The sequence below is a fragment of the Pezoporus flaviventris genome, unplaced genomic scaffold, assembly GCF_033815535.1.
Source record: "Pezoporus flaviventris isolate CSIRO_AGI_PZ_B2104156 unplaced genomic scaffold, CSIRO_AGI_Pfla_v1 ptg000032l, whole genome shotgun sequence".
In the NCBI taxonomy this organism is placed as follows: Eukaryota; Metazoa; Chordata; class Aves; order Psittaciformes; family Psittacidae; genus Pezoporus; species Pezoporus flaviventris.
Window position 1 is genome coordinate 1 of NW_026892580.1, and position 22,471 is coordinate 22,471.

Below are 22,471 nucleotides of genomic sequence, written 5' to 3' on the forward strand. Positions count from 1 at the left end.
TCTCCTCCCCCACGGCCTCCCCCTGCCCCCACATCCCCCTCCCCGCCCCCCAAGTGACCCTGCTCCTGCCCCCACATTGTGCGCCCCTCCCCCCCCCCCCCCAGTGTCCTGCAGCGAAAACAACAGCAGCGGGGGTGGGGGGGAGGTGAGTCATGGCCCCACCCAGCCAGGGACCCACAGCAGGGCCCCATAGGAACACGCATGGACCCACACATGGACCCACACATGGACCCACAGACTGACCCACACATGGACCCACACATGGACCCACAGACTGACCCACACATGGACCCACAGACTGACCCACACATGGACCCACACATGGACCCACAGACTGACCCACACATGGACCCACACATGGACCCACAGACTGACCCACACATGGACCCACACATGGACCCACAGACTGACCCACACATGGACCCACACATGGACCCATAGACTGACCCACACATGGACCCACACATGGACCCACACATGGCCCGACCCACAAGGACAAAACATGGACCCACAGAACTGACCCCACACTGACCCACACATGGACCCACAGACTGACCCACACATGGACCCACACATGGACCCATAGACTGACCCACACATGGACCCACAGACTGACCCACACATGGACCCACATGGGACCTCAGACTGACCCACACATGGACCCACACATGGACCCACACATGGACCCATAGACTGACCCACACATGGACCCACACATGGACCCACAGACTGACCCACATATGGACCCACAGACTGACCCACACATGGACCCACAGACTGACCCACACATGGACCCACACATGGACCCATAGACTGACCCACACATGGACCCACAGACTGACCCACACATGGACCCACAGACTGACCCATAGACTGACCCACACATGGACCCACAGACTGACCCACAGACTGACCCACACATGGACCCACAGACTGACCCACACATGGACCCACAGACTGACCCGCAGACTGACCCACAGACTGACCCACACATGGGACCCATAGACTGACCCACACATAGACCTGTACATAGACCCATAGACTGACCCACACATTGACCCACACATTGACAAACGCATAGACCTACACTAGCCCACACAATGACCTACACATTGACCCACACAGTGACCCATAGACTGACGCACACATAGACCAGGGTTACTGGTGTCACTGGGAGATGCAAAGCACGTGTCACTGATGTCACTGGTGTCTCACTGGTGTCTCACTGGTATCACTGGGGTATCACCGGTGTCTCACTGGTATCACTGGTGTCTCACTGGTGTCTCACTGGTGTCTCACTGGTATCACTGGTGTCTCACTGGTGTCTCACTGGTGTATCACTGGTGTATCACTGGTGTCTCACTGGTATCACTGGGGTATCACCGGTGTCTCACTGGTATCACTGGTGTCTCACTGGTGTCTCAATGGTGTCTCACTGGTATCACTGGTGTCTCACTGGTGTCTCACTGGTGTCTCACTGGTGTATCACTGGTGTCTCACTGGTGTCACTGGTGTAACACGGGTGTCTCACTGGTGTCTCACTGGTGTCTCACTGGTATCCCTGGGGTATCACTGGTGTCTCACTGGTATCACTGGTGTCTCACTGGTGTCTCACTGGTGTCTCACTGGTGTATCACTGGTGTCACTGGTGTCACTGGTGTAACACGGGTGTCTCACTGGTGTCTCACTGGTGTCTCACTGGTATCACTGGTGTCACTGGTGTAACACTGGTGTCTCACTGGTGTATCACTGGTGTCTCACTGGTGTATCACTGGTATCACTGGTGTATCACCGGTATCACTGGTGTCTCACTGGTTTCTCACTGGTGTCTCACTGGTATCACTGGTGTCACTGGTGTAACACTGGTGTTATCACTGGTATCACTGGGGTATCACTGGTGTATCACGGGTATCAATGGGGTATCACTGTTATCACTGAGGTATCACTGGTGTCTCACTGGTATCACTGTTGTCTCACTGGTATAACAATGGTGTATCACTGTTGTATCACTGGTGTACCACTGGTGTAACAATGGTGTATCACTGTTGTCTCACTGGTGTGTCACTGGTGTAACACTGGTATCACTGGTATCACTGGTGTATCACTGGTGTCTCACTGGTGTGTCACTGGTGTAACACTGGTATCACTGGTGTATCACTGGTGTCTCACTGGTGTCTCACTGGTGTCTCACTGGTGTCTCACTGGTGTCTCACTGGTGTATCACTGGTGTCACTGGTGTCACTGGTGTAACACTGGTGTTATCACTGGTATCACTGGGGTATCACTGGTGTATCACGGGTATCAATGGGGTATCACTGGTGTAACACTGGGGTATCACTGTTATCACTGAGGTATCACTGGTGTCTCACTGGTATCACTGGTGTATCACTGGTTTCTCACTGGTGTCACTGTTGTCTCACTGGTATCACTGGTGTATCACTGGTGTCTCACTGGTATCAGTGGTGTATATCACTGGTGTCTCACTGGTGTCTCACTGGTGTCTCACTGGCGTATCACTGGTGTCTCACTGGTATCACTGGTGTCTCCCTGGTGTCTCCCTGGTGTCTCCCTGGTGTCACTGGTGTCTCACTGGTATCACTGGTGTATCACTGGTGTAATACTGGTTATCACTGATATATCACTGGTGTCTCACTGGAGTCACTGGTGTCTCACTGGTGTCTCACTGGTTTATCACTGGTATCACTGGTGTAACACTGGTTATGACTGATGTGTCACTGGTGTCTCACTGGTGTAACACTGGTGTCACTGGTGTATCACTGGTGTAACACTGGTTATCACTGATATATCACTGGTGTCTCACCGGAGTCACTGGTGTATCACTGGTGTCTCACTGGTGTCTCCCTGGTATCACTGGTGTCTCACTGGTGTAACACTGGTATCACTGGTGTATCACTGGTGTAACACTGGTGTATCTCTGGTGTCTCACTGGTGTCACTGGTGTCTCACTGGTATCACTGGTGTCTCACTGGTGTCTCACTGGTGTCTCCCTGGTATCACTGGTGTCTCACTGGTGTAACACTGGTATCACTGGTGTATCACTGGTGTCTCACTGGTGTCTCACTGGTATCACTGGTATCACTGGTGTCTCACTGGTGTAACACTGGTATCACTGGTGTATCACTGGTGTAACACTGGTTATCACTGATATATCACTGGTGTCTCACCGGAGTCACTGGTGTATCACTGGTGTCTCACTGGTGTCTCACTGGTATCACTGGTATCACTGGTGTCTCACTGGTGTAACACTGGTTATCACTGATGTATCACTGGTGTCTCACTGGTGTATCACTGGGGTATCAATGGTGTAACACTGGTGTATCACTGGTGTAACACTGGTGTCACTGGTATCACTGGTGTAACACTGGTTATCACTGGTGTCTCACTGGTGTCTCACTGGTGTATCACTGGTGTCTTACCGGTGTCTCACTGGTATCACTGGTGTCTCACTGGTATCGCTGGTGTTATCGCTGGTGTCTCACTGGTATCACTGGTTGTTATCACTGCTGTCTTACTGGTATCACTGGTGTCTCACTGGTATCGCTGGTGTTATCACTGGTGTCTCACTGGTATCACTGGTTGTTATCACTGGTTTCTCACTGGTATCACTGGTATCACTGGTATCACTGGTGTCTCACTGGTATCACTGGTATCACTGGTATCACTGGTGTCTCACTGGTATCACGGGTTGTTATCTCTGTGTCACATCCCTGGTGTTATTCCCCCCACCCCTCCCCCCCAGCAGCCTCTCCACATCTGGCGGCTCCCGCCCAGATGTTTTGTTGCTGCAGCAACAGCAGCTGTAAACAGGGGGGAGGGGTGGGGCCGGGCACTGGGAGCACTGGGAGCACTGGGAGCACTGGGAGCACTGCTGCTGCTGCTGCTGCTGGAGGTACTTGTGGGGCTGGGGCTGCTTTTACTGGTGCTGCTGGTGTTACTGGTGTGACTGGTGTGCTACTGGTGTCACTGGTGTTACTGGTGTCACTGGTGTGCTACTGGTGTCACTGGTGTTACTGGTGTGACTGGTGTGCTACTGGTGTCACTGGTGTTACTGGTGTCACTGGTGTGCTACTGGTGTCACTGGTGTTACTGGTGTGACTGGTGTGCTACTGGTGTCACTGGTGTTACTGGTGTCACTGGTGTGCTACTGGTGTCACTGGTGTTACTGGTGTCACTGGTGTGCTACTGGTGTCACTGGTGTTACTGGTGTCACTGGTGTGCTACTGGTGTCACTGGTGTCACTGGTGTGCTACTGGTGTGACTGTTGTGCTACTGGTGTCACTGGTGTTACTGGTGTGACTGGTGTGCTACTGGTGTCACTGGTGTTACTGGTGTGACTGGTGTGCTACTGGTGTGACTGTTGTGCTACTGGTGTCACTGGTGTTACTGGTGTGACTGGTGTGCTACTGGTGTCACTGGTGTTACTGGTGTCACTGGTGTGGTACTGGTGTCACTGGTGTTACTGGTGTCACTGGTGTGCTACTGGTGTCACTGGTGTTACTGGTGTGACTGGTGTGCTACTGGTGTCACTGGTGTTACTGGTGTGACTGCAGTTACTGGTGTGACTGGCGTGCTACTGGTGTCACTGGTGTTACTGGTGTGACTGGTGTGCTACTGGTGTCACTGGTGTTACTGGTGTTACTGGTGTCACTGGTGTTACTGGTGTCACTGGTGTGCTACTGGTGTCACTGGTGTTACTGGTGTGTTACTGGTGTGACCGGTGTGTTACTTGTGTGATTGCTGCTACTCGTGTCACCGGTGTGTTACTGGTGTGACTGGTGTTACTGGTATGTTAACTGGTGTCACTGGTATGACTGATGTGTTACTGGTGTCACTGGAGGGGACTGGAGGGGGTTGGGAGCGCTGGTGCCACTGTTACTGGAGTCACTGGTGTTCCTGGTGCCACTGTTGCTGGTGCTGCTAGAATCACTGGTGGTGCTGGAGTTGTTACTGGTGTTACTGGTTTGACTGGATGCAGGGTGACTGGAGTCACTGGAGGCACTGGAGGTGGTACTGGTGGTACTGGTGTGACTGGGTGCAGTGTGACTGGAGTCACTGGGGGCACTTGAGGTGGCACTGGTGTTACTGGTGTGACTGGATGCAGTGTGACTGGAGTCACTGGGGGCACCGGTGGTACTGGTGTGACTGGATGCAGGGTGACTGAAGTCACTGGAGGCACTGGAGGTGGTACTGGTGGCACTGGTGTTACTGGTGTGACTGGATGCAGGGTGACTGGAGTCACTGGGGGCACTGGAGGTAGCACTGGGGGTACTGGTGTGACTGGATGCAGTGTGACTGGAGTCACTGGGGGCACCGGTGTTACTGGTGTGACTGGATGCAGTGTGACTGGAGTCACTGGGGGCACTGGAGGTGGCACTGGTGTTACTGGTGTGACTGGATGCAGTGTGACTGGAGTCACTGGGGGCACTGGAGGTGGTACTGGTGGTACTGGTGTGACTGGATGCCGTGTGACTGGAGTCACTGGGGGCACCGGTGTTACTGGTGTGACTGGATGCAGGGTGACTGGAGTCACTGGAGGCACTGGAGGTGGTACTGGTGGCACTGGTGGTACTGGTGTGACTGGTTGCAGTGTGACTGGAGTCACTGGTGGTACTGGAGGTGGCACTGGGGGTACTGGTGTGACTGGATGCAGTGTGACTGGAGTCACTGGTGGTACTGGAGGTGGTACTGGTGGCAATGGTGGTATTGGTGTGACTCAATGCAGGGTTACTGGAGGCACTGGTAGCACTGGAGGTGGTACTGGTGGCACTGGTGGCACTGGTGTGACTGGATGCAGTGTGACTGGAGTCACTGGTGGCACTTGAGGTGGCACTGGTGGTACTGCTGTGACTGGATTCAGTGTGACTGGAGACACTGGGGGCACTGGTGTTACTGGTGTGACTGGATGCAGTGTGACTGGAGTCACTGGTGGCACTTGAGGTGGCACTGGTGGTACTGGTGTGACTGGATTCAGTGTGACTGGAGACACTGGGGGCACTGGTGTTACTGGTGTGACTGGATGCAGTGTGACTGGAGTCACTGGTGGCACTGGAGGTGGCACTGGTGGCACTGGTGTTACTGGTGTGACTGGTTGCAGTGTGACTGGAGTCACTGGTAGCGCTGGAGGTGGCACTGGTGTTACTGGTGTGACTGGTTGCAGTGTGACTGGAGTCACTGGTGGTACTGGAGGTGGTACTGGTGTTACTGGTGTGACTGGTTGCAGTGTGACTGGAGTCACTGGTGGCACTGGGCACATGTGGGGCTGTGGGTGGGCTCTGTGTGTCGTCCCCCCCCCACTGTGTGTCACTGTCCCCCCCATGCCCATGTCCCCAATGTCCCCCCATGTCCCCAATGTCCCCCCCATGTCCCCACTGTACCCCCCCCCATGTCCCCAATGTCCCCCCCATGTCCCCACTGTACCCCCCCCCATGTCCATGTCCCCCCCATGTCCCCAATGTCCCCCCACGTCCCCAATGTCCCCCCCATGTCCCCACTGTACCCCCCCCATGTCCATGTCCCCCCCCCAGGCCGATGGCCCCGGCTCTGTTCCTGCTGCTGGCGATGGCCCTGGGGGGGTCTTTGGGGACCCCCCCCCGCCCCGGCCCCGCTCCCGGCTGTGCCCCGGCCCTGGGGGAGCTCCTGGAGCGGCTGCGGGAGCTGGAGCGGAGGGTGCGGGAGCTGCAGGGAGCGTGCGGGGGGAGCGGCGGGCCCCAGGAGGGCACCGGTAACGGGGATGGGGGGGGTACTATGGGGTGGGGGGGGGGGAGGATGGGGGGGGGGGGGATGGGGGATGGGATATGGGGGGTGGGGTATGGGGTATGGGACATGGGGTGTGGGGTATGGGGTGTGGGGTATGGGATATGGGGTGTGGGGTATGGGATATGGGGTATGGGGTATGGGGTATGGGGTATGGGGTGTGGGGTATGGGATATGGGGTATGGGGTATGAGGTGTGGGGTATGGGATATGGGGTATGGGGTATGAGGTGTGGGGTGTGGGGTGTGGGGTATGGGATATGGGGTGTGGGGTATGGGATATGGGGTATGGGGTATGGGGTATGGGGTATGGGGTGTGGGGTATGGGATATGGGGTATGGGGTATGAGGTGTGGGGTATGGGATATGGGGTATGGGGTATGAGGTGTGGGGTGTGGGGTATGGGGTATGGGACATGGGGTGTGGGGTATGGGATGTGGGGTATGGGGGATGGGGTATGGGGTATGAGGTGTGGGGTGTGGGGTGGGGGGGATGGAGTGTGGATGTGGGGTATGGGGGATGTGGGATGGGGTATGGGGTAGGGGGTATGGGACATGGGGTGTGGGCTGTGGGGGATAGGGTGTGGGGTATGGGATATGGGGTGTGGGGTATGGGGGATGGGGTGTAGGGTATGGGATGTGGGGGATGGGGAGTTGGATATGGGGTGTGGGGTGTGGGGATGGCGTGTGGGATGTGGGTTGTGGGGTATGGGGTATGGGGTGTAGGGTATGGGGTGTGGGGGATGCAGTATGGGATATGAGGTATGAGGTGTGGAGTGTGGGGTTATTATGGGATGTGGGGTGTGGGGGATGGGGTTTGGGGTGTTGGATATGGGATATGGGGTATGGGGTGTGGGGTGTGGTGGATGGGGTATGGGATATGGGATATGGGGTATGGGGTGTGGGGTGTGGTGGATGGGGTATGGGATATGGGATATGGGGTGTGGGGTGTGGGGTGTGGTGAATGGGGTATGGGATATGGGATATGGGGTGTGGGGTGTAGGATATGGGGTATGGGGTGTGGAATGTGGGGTGTTGGATATGGGATATGGGGTGTAGGGTATGGGGTGTGGGGTATGGGGTGTGGGGTGTGGGATGTGGGGGATGGGGTGTGGGGTGCGGGGGATGGGGTGTGGGGTGTGGGATATGGGGTGTGGGGTATGGGGGATGGGGGATGGGGTGTAGGGTATGGGGTGTGGGGGATGGGGAGTTGGATATGGGATATGGGATATGGGGTGTGGGGTATAGGGTATGGGGTATGGGATGTGGGGGATGGGGTGTTGGATATGGGATATGGGGTGTGAGGTGTGGGGGTGGGGGATGGGGTATGGGATATGGGGTATGAGGTGTGGGGGTGTGGGGTTATTATGGGATGTGGGATGTGGGGGATGGGGTTTGGTTTGTTGGATATGGGATATGGGGTATGAGGTGTGGGGTGTGGGGTATGGGGGATGTGGAATGGGATGTGGGGTATGGGGGATGTGGAATGGGGTATGGGGTATGAGGTATGGGGGGATGGGGTGTGGGTGGGGGGGATGTGGGATGGGGTATGGGAATTGGGGTGTGGGGTGTGGGACATGGGGTCAATTGGATATGGGATATGGTGTGTGGGGTATGGGGTGTGTGGGGGGGGGTGTGGGGGGAGGGGGGATGGGGTAGGGAGTAGGGGGTGGGGGGTGGTGGGATGTGTGGGATATGGGGTCCGGGGTTATTACAGTGTCTGCAGTTATAATGGCTGTGTGGTTATTATGGGCTCTGTGGTTATTATGGGCTCTGTGGTTATTATGGGCTCTGTGGTTATTATGGGCCCTGTCTCTGTGTTCCCCATCTCTCCGCTGTGACCCTTTCCCCCTCCCCCCCCATAGGCCGCACTCTCTCTCGCCAGCTCTGCCCCCCAAGCGCTGCTGACGGCTGCTCCTGCCCCTCCCCCCCCTCCCCTCCCCCCCCGGACCCCCCCTCCCCTCCCCCCCCATGCCCCGGGGGTTGCAGTGACCAAGGCCGCTGCCGCTCCGGGCTCTGCCGATGCTTCCCCGGGTTCAGCGGCCCCGACTGCGGCACCCGCGGCTGCGGCCCCGGCACCGCCTGCGCCCACGGTGCGAGAGCCGCGTCCAACCCCCCCTACACAACGGGGGGGTCCCCATCCCATAATGTCGCCATCCCATAATGCCCCATCCCATCAGTGTTGCCATCCCATAATGCCCCCATCCGATAATGCCCCCATCCCATAATGCCCCATCCCATCAGTGTTGCCATCCCATAATGCCCCCATCCCATGGGTGTCCCCATCCCATAATGCCCCAGCCCATAATACCCCATTCCCATAATGCCCCCATCCCATAATGCCCCCATCCCATCAGTGTCGCCATCCCATAATGCCCCCATCCCATGGGTGTCCCCATCCCATAATGCCCCAGCCCATAATACCCCATCCCATAATGCCCCCATCCCATAAGGCCCATTCCCATAATGCCCCATACCATAATACCCCATCCCATCAGTGTCGCCATCCGATAATGCCCCCATCCCATAATGCCCCATCCCATCAGTGTTGCCATCCTATAATGCCCCCAACCCATAATGCCCCCATCCCTTGGGTGCCCCCATCCCATAATGCCCCATCCCATAATATCCCATCCCATCAGTGTCGCCATCCCATAATGCCCCCATCCCATAATGCCCCCATCCCATAATGCCCCATCCCACCAGTGTCGCCATCCCATGGGGGTCCCCATCCCATAATGCCCCATCCCATAATGCCCCATCCCACCAGTGTCGCCATCCCATAATGCCCCCATCCCATGGGTGTCATTGGGTGCCCCAATCCCTCAATGCCCCCATCCCATAATACCCCCATCCCATAATGCCCTCATCCCATGCATGTTCCCATCTCATAATGCCCCCATCCCATGGGTGTCCCCATCCCATAATGCCACCATCCCATCGGTGTTCCCATCCCATAATGCTCTATCCCATGGGTGCCCCCATCCCTCAATGCCCCCATCCCATGGGTGCCCCCATCCCATAATGCCCCATCCCATAATGTCCCCATCCCATGGGTGTCCCCATCCCATAATACCCCATCCCATAGTGTCCCATCCCAAAACGCCCCCATCCCATAATACCCCATCCCATGGGTGTCCCCATCATATAGTGCCCCATCCCATAATGCCCCCATCCCATAATGCCCCATCGCACATCCCATAATGCCCCATCCCATGGGTGCCCCCATACCATTGGTGTACCCGGGTGCCCCCATCCCACAATGCCCCCATCCCATGGGTGCCCCCATCCCATGGGTGCTCCCAGGGTGCCCCCATCCCATAATGCCCCCATCCCATGGGTGCCCCCATCCCATAATGCCCCATCCCATGGGTGCCCCCATCCCTCAATGCCCCATCCCATGGGTGCCCCCATCCCTCAATGCCCCCATCCCATGGGTGCCCCCATCCCTCAATGCCCCATCCCATGGGTGCCCCCATCCCTCAATGCCCCCATCCCATGGGTGCCCCCATCCCTCAATGCCCCATCCCATGGGTGCCCCCATCTCATAATGCCCCCATCCCATTGGTGCCCCCATCCCTCAATGCCCCATCCCATGGGTGCCCCCATCCCTCAATGCCCCCATCCCATGGGTGCCCCCATCCCATAATGCCCCCATCCCATGGGTGCCCCCATCCCATGGGTGTTCCCAGGGTGCCCCCATCCTATAATGCCCCCATCCCATGGGTGCCCCCGTCCCATGGGTGTTCCCAGGGTGCCCCCATCCCATAATGCCCCCATCCCATGGGTGCCCCCATCCCATAATGCCCCATCCCATGGGTGCCCCCATCCCTCAATGCCCCATCCCATGGGTGCCCCCATCCCTCAATGCCCCCATCCCATGGGTGCCCCCATCCCTCAATGCCCCCATCCCATGGGTGCCCCCATCCCTCAATGCCCCCATCCCATGGGTGCCCCCATCCCTCAATGCCCCATCCCATGGGTGCCCCCATCCCTCAATGCCCCCATCCCATGGGTGCCCCCATCCCTCAATGCCCCATCCCATGGGTGCCCCCATCTCATAATGCCCCCATCCCATGGGTGCCCCCATCTCATAATGCCCCCATCCCATTGGTGCCCCCATCCCTCAATGCCCTCATCCCATGGGTGCCCCCATCCCTCAATGCCCCCATCCCGTGCCTGTCCCCCCTTTTCTGCCCCCCATAATGATCCATGTCCCCCCCCCGCCCCACAGCCCCCCCCTCGGTGAGGCCCCGCTTGCTCTCCCGCACCCCCTCTTCCTTGCGGGTGTCGTGGCCCCCCCCGACGTTGCCGGTGGACGGGTACCGGGTGTCCCTGGTGCCGCTGGTGAGTTGGGGATTGGGGGGGGGGGGGGGGACGGGGACCCCCAGGGTTGTGGGTGCAGGGTGGCACCCATGGGCCCTGCTGCTGGACCAGGGGGAGACCTTAAGGTGCCCCAATGGGCACTGGGGCGATCTAAGGACACCTTGGCCCCCCAAGTCTGCATGGGGGACGTGCGCCAGGGCTCCCCAGTGCGTCCTCAGTGCACCCCCAGTGCACCCCCAGTGCATCCCCATTGCATCCCCAGTGCACCCCTATTGCACCCCTATTGCATCTCCATTGCACCCCATTGCACCCCCATTGCATCCCCATTGCACCCCTATTGCATCCCCATCACATCCCCATTGCACCCCCATTGCATCTCCATTGCACCCCTATTGCATCCCATCACATCCCTAATGCATCCCCATTGCACCCCTATTGCATCCCATCACATCCCCAATGCATCCCCATTGCACCCCTATTGCATCCCCATTACATCCGCATTGCATCCCCGTGGCACCCCTATTGTATCTCCATTGCACCCCTATTGCATCCCCATTGCACCCCAGTGCATCCCCATTGCATCTTCATTGCACGCCTATTGCATCCCCAGTGCACCCCCAGTGCACCCACAGTGCACCCCCAGTGCATCCCCATTGCATCCCCATTGCATCCCTATTGCACCCGCATTGCATCCCCATAGCATCTCCATTGCACCCCCATCGCATCCCTAGTGCATCCCCATTGCACCCCTATTGCATCCCCATTGCACCCCTATTGCATCCCCAGTGCACCCCTATTGCATCCCCAGTGCATCCGCATTGCATCCGCATTGCATCTCCATTGCACCCCCATTGCATCCCCAGTGCATCCCCATTGCAACCCCATTGCATCTCTATTGCACCCCTATTGCACCCCCATTGCATCCCCATTGCACCCCTATTGCATCCCCAGAGCATCCGCATTGCATCCCCATAGCATCTCCATTGCATCCCCAGTGCATCCCCAGTGCATCCCCATTGCACCCCTATTGCACCCCCATTGCATCCCCATTGCACCCCCATTGCATCTCTATTGCACCCCTATTGCAACCCCATTGCACCCCTATTGCATCCCCAGAGCATCCGCATTGCATCCCCATAGCATCTCCATTGCACCCCCATTGCACCCCCATTGCATCCCCATTGCACCCCCATTGCACCCCTATTGCATCCCCAGTGCATCCCCAGTGCATCCCCATTGCACCCCTATTGCACCCCCATTGCATCCCCATTGCACCCCTATTGCATCCCCATTGCATCTCCAGTACATCCCCATTGCACCCCTATTGAATCCCCAGCGCACCACTATTGCATCCCCAGTGCATCCCCATTGCCCCCCATTGCATCTCCATTGCACCCCCATTGCACCCCCATTGCACCCCCATTGCACCCCCATTGCATCTCCATTGCACCCCTATTGCATCCCCATTGCATCTCCATTGCACCCCCATTGCATCCCCATTGCATCTCCATTGCACCCCCAGTGCATCCCCATTGCACCCCCATTGCATCCCCATTGCATCTCCATTGTATCCCCATTGCACCCCCATTGCCTCTCCATTGCACCCCCATTGCACCCCCATTGCCTCTCCATTGCACCCCCATTGCACCTCCAGTGCATCTCCATTGCACCCCCTTTGCACCCCCAGTGCACCCCCATTGCACCCCCATTGCACCCCCATTGCACCTCCAGTGCACCCCCAGTGCACCCCCATTGCTCCTCCAGTGCACCCCCAGTGCATCCCATCACATCCCCAGTGCACGCCCAGCGCACCCCCAGTGTTCCCAGTGCATCCCCAGTGAGCCCCCAGAGCACTCCCACTGCACCCCCGTTTCATCCCCATTACACCCCAATAAACCCCATTACACCCCCATTACACCCCCACTAAACCCCATTACACCCACACTACACTCCTATTGTACCCCCATTATACCCTCATTGCACCCCATGACACCTCCATAGCCCCCCATTACACCCCATTACATCCCCATTACACCCCATTACACTACATTACACCCCCTTACACCCCCTTGCACCCCATTACACCCCATTAACACCCCGTTACGCCCCTATTACATCCCATTACCACCCCTGCACCACCATTACACCACATTAACACGCCATTACACCCCATTAACACCCCATTGCACCCCATTAACACCCCGTTACACCCCCATTACACCCCAGTACCGCCATTAAACCCCATTACACCCCCTTATTCCTCATTACACTCCATTACACCCCATTAACACCCCATTACACCGCCATTACACTCCAGTACCACCCCCCACTACACCACCGTTACACCCCATTAATGCCCCATTAACACCCCATTACACCCCATTAACACCCCATTACACCGCCATTACACTCCAGTACCACCCCCCACTACACCACCATTACACCCCATTAATGCCCCATTAACACCCCATTGCACCCCATTAACACCCCATTACACCCCAGTACCCCCATTACACCCCATTACACCCCCAGTACACCCCAGTAACCCCCATTAACACCATTACACCCCATTACACCACCATTACACCCCATAAACACCCCATTATCCCCCATTACACCCCATTACCACCCCATTGCATCCCATTACCACACATTATCCCCCATTACAACCCCATTACACCCCATTACACTCCATTAACTCCCCATTACACCCCATTAACACCCCATTACACCCCATTACACACCATTAACACCCCCTTACAACCCCGTTACACCCCATTACACCCCCATTATCCCCCATTAACACCCCATTACACCCTATTAACACCCCATTACACCCCATTATCCCCCATTACACCCCATTACCCCCTATTACACCCCATTAACACCCCATTACACCCCCATTATCCCCCATTACACCCCATTAACACCCCATTACACCCCATTATCGCCCATTACACCCCATTAACACCCCATTACACCCCATTACACCCTATTAACACCCCATTACACCCCATTATCGCCCATTACACCCCATTAACACCCCATTACACCCCATTATCGCCCATCACACCCCATTAACACCCCATTACACCCCATTAACACCCCATTACACCCCATTATCGCCCATTACACCCCATTAACACCCCATTACACCCCATTACACCCCCATTATCCCCCATTAACACACCATTACACCCCATTACACCCCATTATCGCCCATTACGCCCCATTACACCCCCATTACACCCCCATTATCCCCCATTACATCCCATTAACAACCCATTACACCCCCATTATCCCCCATTACACCCCATTATCCCCCATTACACCCCATTACACCCCATTACACCCCATTACCCCCCATTACACCCCATTAGCACCCCATTAGCACCCCATTACACCCCATTATCGCCCATTACCCCCCATTAACCCCCCCCATGGCTCCCCCTGTCCCCAGGACGACCCCGGCTCCGCGCTCTCCCAGGACCTGCCCGGCTCCGCGCTCACGTTCGAGGCCTCGGGGCTGGAGCCCGGCAGCAGCTTCGAGCTCCGCGTGCAGGCGAGGACACGGGGGGAGCTGGGCCCAGCGGGGACCCTGCGCCTGCGAACCCGTGAGTGGGGCACAATGGAGACAATGGGGACAATGGGGAGACAATGGGGACAATGGGGAGACAATGGGGACAATGGGGACAATGGGGACAATGGGGACAATGGGGACAATGGGGGATAAGGGGGACAATGGGGACAATGGGGACAATGGGGTGTGAGGAACAGTGGGGACAATGGGGACAATGGGGTGTGAGGAACAATGGGGACAATGGGGACAATGGGGTGTGAGGAACAATGGGGACAATGGGGACAATGGGGTGTGAGGAACAATGGGGACAATGGGGACAATGGGGTGTGAGGAACAATGGGGACAATGGGGTGTGAGGAACAATGGGGGACAATGGGAACAATGGTGACAATGGGGACAACAGGGGCAATGGGGTGTGAGGAACAATGCGGACAATGGGGACAATGGGGATAATGGAGGACAATGGGGACAATGGGGGAAAATGGGGACAATGGGGACAATGGGGAGACAATGGGGACAATGGGGACAATGGGGTGTGAGGAATAATGGGGACACAATGGGGAGCAATGGGGAGACAATGGGGTGTGGGGGACAATGAGGTGTGAGGAACAATGGGGACAATGGGGGGCAATGGGGAGACAATAGGGACAATGGGGTGTGAGGAACAATGGGGACACAATGGGGGGCAATGGGGACAATGGGATGTGGGGAACAATGGGGACAATGGGGGACAATGGGGACAATGGGGGGGCAATGAGATGTGGGGACAATGGGGACAATGGGGTGAATGGGGACACTGGGGGACAATGGGGGCAATGGGGGCAGTTGGGACAATGGGGACAATGGGGGCAGTGGGGTCAATGGGGATAGTGGGGACAATGGGGGGACAATGGGGTGTGGGGAACAATGGGGACAACGGGGGCAATGGGGACAATGGGGACAGTGGGGAGAATGGGGACAATGGGGACAGTGGGGCGCAATGGGGGGCAATGGGGGGCAATGGGGACAATGGGGACAATGGGGGACAGTGGGGACAATGCGGGACAACGTGGGACAATGGGGAGACAATGGGGACAATGGGATGTGGGGGACAATGGGGAGACAATGGGGACAATGGAGGGCAATGGGGACAATGGGGACACTGGGGGACAATGGGGCAATGGGGACAAAGGGGAGAATGGGGGACAATGGGGAGAATGGGGACACTTGGGGACAATGGGGACAGTGGGGTCAATGGGGATGGTGGGGACAATGATGGGACAATGGGGTGTGGGGAACAATGGGGACAATGGGGACAACGGGGTGTGGTGGACAATGGGGACAATGGGGGACAATGGGGACACAATAGGGACAATTGGGACAATGGGGACAATGGGGGGACAATGGGGGACAATGGGAACACAATGGGGACAATGGGGTGTGAGGAACAATGGGGGACAATGGGAACAATGGAGACAATGGGGACAATGGGGGACAAAGGGGACAATGGGGTGTGAGGAACAATGTGGACAATGGGGACAATGGGGATAGTGGAGGACAATGGGGACACAATAGGGACAATTGGGACAATGGGGACACAATGGGGGACAATGGGGACAATGGGAACACAGTGGGGACAATGGAGACAATGGGGACAATGGGATGTGGGGAACAATGGGAGACAATGATATGTGGGGAACAATGGGGGACAATGGGATTTGGGGAACAATGGGGACAATGGGCGGACAATGGGATGTGGGGACAATGGGATGTGGGGACAGTGGGACATGGAGCAATGGGATGTGGGGATGTGGAGACATAGGGGACAATGGGGACAATGGGGGACAATGGGATGTGGTGACAATGGGATCTGGGTATATGGGGACATGGGGTTGTGGGGATATGGGGACATGAGGATATGGAGATATGGGGGACATGGGGATATGGGGGCATGGGGATAGAGGGATATGGGGATATAGGGACATGGGGATATGGGGACATGGGGGTACTGAGATATAGGGTACAGGGATATAGGGACATGGAGAGATGGGGATAGAGGGATATAGGGATGTGGGGATATGGGACATGGGGATATTGAGATATGAGGATACAGGGATACAGGGATATGGGGACATGGGGATATGGGGACATGGGGACAGGGGGACATGGGGATATGGGGATGTTAAAACATGGGGATATGGGGATGTGGGAACATGGGGACAGGCTGACATGGGGATATTTGGGACACGGGGGACATTGGGACACTGGGATATGGGGACACGGGGACATTGGGGGATCACTGTGGGGGGAGCAGGCGATGACAACAGTCATGGGGACATGGGGGGTATGGGGTGGCAGCAGCATGGGGATGGGGATGGGGATGGGGATGGGGATGGGGACAGGGATGGGACAGGGATGGGACAGGGATGGGGACAGGGATGAGAACAGGGATAGGGACAGGGATGGTGACAGGGATGGTGACAGGGATGGGGACAGGGATAGGGACAGGGATGGGGACAGGGACGAGAACAGGGATAGGGACAGGGATGGTGACAGGGTTAGGGACAGGGGTGGTGACAGGGATGGTGACAGGGATAGGGACAGGGGTGGGGACAGGGATGGTGACAGGGATGGGGACAGGGATAGGGACAGGGGTGGTGACAGGGATGGGGACAGGGATGGGGACAGGGATAGGGACAGGGATGGGGACAGGGGTGGGGACAGGGATGGGGACAGGGGTGGGGACAGGGATAGGGACAGGGATGGGGACAGGGGTGGGGACAGGGATGGGGACAGGGGTGGGGACAGGGATAGGGACAGGGGTGGTGACAGGGATGGGGACAGGGATGGGGACAGGGATAGGGACAGGGATGGGGACAGGGGTGGGGACAGGGATGGTGACAGGGATGGGGACAGGGATAGGGACAGGGATAGGGACAGGGGTGGTGACAGGGATGGGGACAGGGATGGGGACAGGGGTGGGGACAGGGATGGGGACAGGGGTGGGGACAGGGATGGGGACAGGGATGGGGACAGGGATAGGAATGGGGACAGGGATGGGAGAGGGATGGGATAGGAGGTGCAGCCGCCTCTGTCTGTCCCCACATGTCCATGTGTCCCAATGGCTCGGCGGGTCCCTGCTGTCTGTCCCATGGGTCCCTGCGTCCCCATGGGCTTGTGTGTCCCCATGGCTGCATGTGACCCCGCTGGCCCCTCTGTCCCCATGGGTCTGTGTGTCCCCACGGGCTCCTCTGTCCCTATGGGTGCATACGTCCTCATGTCTCCACGTGTCCCCACATCTCCTGCTGCTTCCCCCTCCATCCCTCTCTTGCTGCATCCGGATGTCTCCCATCTGTCCCCGTTTGTCTCCATTCTGCCCCCATGGGTCTGCCCCCATGCATCCGTCTGTCCCCGTACCCCTCCGTGCCCTCCCATCCCCATGTCCCCTCTTTGCTCTCACAGAGCTTGCCCAGACCCTGCCCCGTCACGGAGGGTCCCCGGTGCCACCGATTGCGTCCCCGCCAACCCCGAGGTCCCCGGCGCCAGCAGCATCCCCGGGCTCACCGGCGTCACCGGATGCACCCTTGGCCTCACCGGGGTCTTTGGGGTCCCTGCCAGCATCGCCAAGGCTTCCAGCGGCCCCAGTGCCTCGAGGGTCCCCAGCATCTGCGAGGTCACCGGGGTCCCCATCGGCCCCAGTGTCCCCGGAGTCCCCAGCGCTACCACAGGCCCCCGTGTCACCTCCAGCCCCGTGGTCCCCAGGGCTCCCTGGGGGCCCATCCCTGCATGACCTGGGGGCCAAGCTTGCCTCCTACAACGGCTCCTTGCTGCAGCGCCTGGAGAGCCACCTCCGGGCCACCAACTTCCCCCTGCGGGGCAACCAGACGGTGCCCGCGGTGGCCAGGGCCATCCTCTCGTACCTCCTGCGCCGCAGCCCGGCCGCGCTCCGGCACCAGCTCCTGCAGCAGCTGCCCCATCCCAAGCCCCACTTGATGCCGGGGGCTGCCGGGGAGGCTCTGGTGGACCTGGAGGGGCTGCGGGGCCACGCGGAGACCGTGGTGATCCGGTACCGGCTCCTGGAAGAGCCCGAGGGGGCCGAGGGGGAGCTGCGGGTGCCGGGGGACGCGGCGCTGGCGCGGGTGCCGGGGCTGGTGCCGGGGGCCAGGTACCGGGTGGAGGTGCACGGGCTGGTGCGGGGCCACGTCTCCAAGTCCTACACGTTCCTGGTGACAGCAGGTGGGTGATGGGAACGGAGACAGGCACAGGGGGGAACGGGGGCACCCCATAACCACCCGCTGCAACCCTGCTGCAGGGGTGGGAGGCACCGAGGAGCCGCCGCTGGGCTGGGAGCAGATGTACGAGATGGAGCCGACGGAGCCCCAAGGAGCCCCGGCCAAAGAAGGTACCAAGTGTCCATGGGGACAATGAGGGAGACTCGGGTGTCCAGGCTGAGCTGCTCTTGGGAGACAAGTTGGTGGTGGTGGGACGGGTGGATGGAGGGAGGGAAGGATGGATGGATGGATGGGTGAATGGATGGGTGCATGAATGGATGGATGCATGGATGCATGCATGGGTGCATGCATGGATGGATGGATGCACGCATGGATGAGGGATGGATGGATGGAAGATGGATGGATGGATGGAAGATGAATGGATGGATGGATGGATGGATGGATGGATAGATGGATGCATTCATGGATGGATGCATGGATGCATGGATTGATGATGGATGCATGGATGGGTGATGGATGGATGGAAGATGAATGGATGGATGGATGAATGGATTGATGCATGGATGCATGGATGCACGCATGGACGGATGGATGGATGCATGGACGGATGGATGGATGCATGGATGGGTGATGGATGGATGGATGGGTGATGGATGGATGGATAAAAGATGAATGGATGGATGGATGAATGGATTGATGATGGATGGATGGATGATGGATATATATGAAAGACACAAGATGGACACGGAGCTGTTGGTGTGTGTCCAGAGGAGGCCATGGAGACACTTTGAGGGCTGGAGCAGCTCTCCTCTGGAGCCAGGATGAGAGAGCTGGGCTGGGTCACCCTGGAAAAGAGAAAGCTCCTTAAGAGGAGACCTTAGAACATCTCCAGTGCCTAAAGGGGCTGCAGGAAACCTGGAGAGCTGCTTCTAAAGCAGCGTATAGGGGTGGGACAAGGAGTAACAGCTTCCAACTGGAAGAGGGAAGAGTTTGATGGGAGATTGGAGAGTTCTTCACTGTGAGAGTGGTGAGACATTGGAATGGGTTGTATAAGCAGGGTTTTGAGTAACCTGCTCTAGTGGAAGGTGTCCCTGTCCACGGTGGAAGTTGGAACTGGATAAGCTTTAAGAGAACCCTTCCAACCCAAACCATTCCATGATTCTATGGGAAGTTGAATATGTGGAGGAGGTGGTGAATGGGTGGATGGATAGAGGAATGGACGGGTGGTTGGGTGATGGCTGGATGGATTCAAAGAGGGATGGATGGTTGGGTAGGTGGATGGCAAGTTGGAAACTGGGTGGGTTGATTCAAAGGCTGATGGAAGGAGAACTGACTGGAAAACCAGGTCATTCAATGGACAGAAACCTGGAATTCTGTATTGGTTACATGAAAGGACAGATAATTAAGGAACAAAGGACAAACACCAGCAGGAATGGACAGTTGGATGGGTGGCACCATGACCCACTTGTATCAATGGAAGGATGGACGGGTGCTGGCATTGGAGGGTGCATGAGCAGACCTGGGGATGGACCAATGCTGAAGGATGCAGGGGTGGGTGGATGTTCACATTCTTCATCGACCATCCCACAGCAGAGCCGGCCCCACCATCGGAGGAGACACCAACCAAGCCGCGCCTGGGCGAGCTCAGGGTCTCCAACGTCACCCCCAGCTCCGTGCAGCTGGAGTGGAGCGTCCCTGAGGGCACCTTTGACTCCTTCACAGTGCAGTACCGGGATGCTCAAGGCCAACCTCAGGCACTTGCAGTTGATGGTGGCTCCCGCACGGTCACAGTGTCAGGGCTGTCCCCGTCACGACGCTACAAGTTCAACCTGTACGGTGTGTGGGGACGGAAGCGGGTTGGTGTCATCTCCACCGACACCATTACAGGTGAGGACATCCCTGTCCTGTGCAGGCAGTAGGTATAGGGAAGCTAAAGAGCCTTGGAAGGTCCCTTGAGACTGAGGGATATGGGAGGAATATCTCTCCCTGTGTTTGGGGAGGTGGGAACATGTGAGGTAAGAGGAACGGTGGGATATTGACATGGAAGGCAGGAATATTGGATGAGTGATGGGTTTGGATGATTGTGCGGTGGGTAGTTGGGTGATGTATGATTGGGAGTGGCTGGCTGGCTGCATGGATGGTCATGCAGATGGTCATTAGCCACATTGTGGCCTCTCCATTGCAGCCCCAGCTCCACAGGAGAAGAAGCCACCAATCAAACCTCGCCTGGGTGAGCTCACGGCGTCCAACATCACTTCGGACTCGGTGCAGCTGGAGTGGAGCGTCCCCGAGGGCACCTTTGACTCCTTCACGCTGCAGTACCGCGATGCACAAGGCCAGCCCCAGGTGCTGCCCGTGGACGGGGGTTCCCGCACGCTGACGCTGCCGGGGCTGTCCCCGTCCCGCCGCTACAAGTTCAACCTGTACGGGCTGTGGGGTCGCACACGCCTGGGCCCCGTCTCCACCGACACTGTCACAGGTGAGGGGGCTCTGGCACCAGCCGTGGCCCCTTGGACATGAATGGATGGATGAGTATTTGGCTGGCTGGGTGGAAGGATGGATAGATGGATGGATGGATAGTTGGGTGGATAGTTGAATGATTGATGGTTGCATGCATGGATGGATGGATAGGGTTATGGGGGTTGTTATGTTTAGGCTTTTGTTCACACTCCCAAGTGACTGTTTTGATCGCTCGATGATTCCTTGGAGGGATGGGTTAAAGAACCAGTACAGAGAAGAGTGCAGTGAAAGACACAATAGTGAATAGGTCCGTGGATGGAAGGATGGATGATGGGTGGGTGGATGGATGGATGGATGGATGGATGGATGGATGGATGGATGCATGCATGGATGGATGGGGGATGGATGGATGGATGGATGGATGGATGGATGGATGGATGGATGCATGCATGCATGGATAGATGGGGGGATGGATGGATGGATGGATGGAGGGAAGGATGGGAGAGGAAGTTGGGATGGTTCAGCCTGGAGAAGAGAAAACTGCGTGGAGACCTCATAGCAGCGTTTCGGTATCTGAAGGGGGCCTATAGGGATGCTGGGGAGGGACTCTTCATTAGAGACTGTAGTGACAGGACAAGGGGTAATGGGTTCAAACTGAAACAGGGGAAGTTTAGGCTGGATCTAAGGAGGAAGTTCTTTCCTGTCAGGGGGGTGAGGCACTGGAATGGGTTGCCCAGGGAGGTTGTGAATGCTCCATCCCTGGCAGTGTTCAAGGCCAGGTTGGACGAGGCCTTGGGTGATATGGTTTAGCGTAAGGTGTCCCTGCCCATGGCGGGGGGGGTGAAACTGGATGATCTCAAGGTCCTTTCCAACCCTAACGATTCGATGATTCTATGATTCTAAGAATGCATGGATGGACGGATGATGGAGGGATGAGTGGATAGGTTAAAGGATGCATGGCTGGCTGGCTGGCTGAGTGTGGGAAGGAAGGAAGGAAGGAAGGAAGGAAGGAAGGAAGGAAGGAAGGAAGGAAGGAAGGAAGGAAGGAAGGAAGGAAGGAAGGAAGGAAGGAAGGAAGGAAGGAAGGAAGGAAGGAAGGAAGGAAGGATGAAGGGATGAGTGGG

At 57.4% G+C, this 22,471-nt stretch overlaps 1 protein-coding gene across 1 annotated transcript in view; it reads left to right on the forward strand.

Moving 5' to 3' along the window:
• Positions 1-6,549: 6,549 nt before the first annotated feature.
• The window catches only part of LOC133273554 (tenascin-X-like), a gene marked incomplete at its 3' end in the record, with an annotated part of 34,719 nt that continues 18,797 nt past the window's right edge, over positions 6,550-22,471 (forward strand). The window contains exons 1-8 of the mRNA XM_061461854.1: positions 6,550-6,707; positions 8,760-8,863; positions 11,005-11,117; positions 14,557-14,710; positions 18,118-18,891; positions 18,968-19,057; positions 20,481-20,774; positions 21,079-21,366. Coding sequence (XP_061317838.1) covers positions 6,550-6,707; positions 8,760-8,863; positions 11,005-11,117; positions 14,557-14,710; positions 18,118-18,891; positions 18,968-19,057; positions 20,481-20,774; positions 21,079-21,366 — 1,975 coding nt within the window. The remainder of the gene's footprint in view (positions 6,708-8,759; positions 8,864-11,004; positions 11,118-14,556; positions 14,711-18,117; positions 18,892-18,967; positions 19,058-20,480; positions 20,775-21,078; positions 21,367-22,471) is intronic.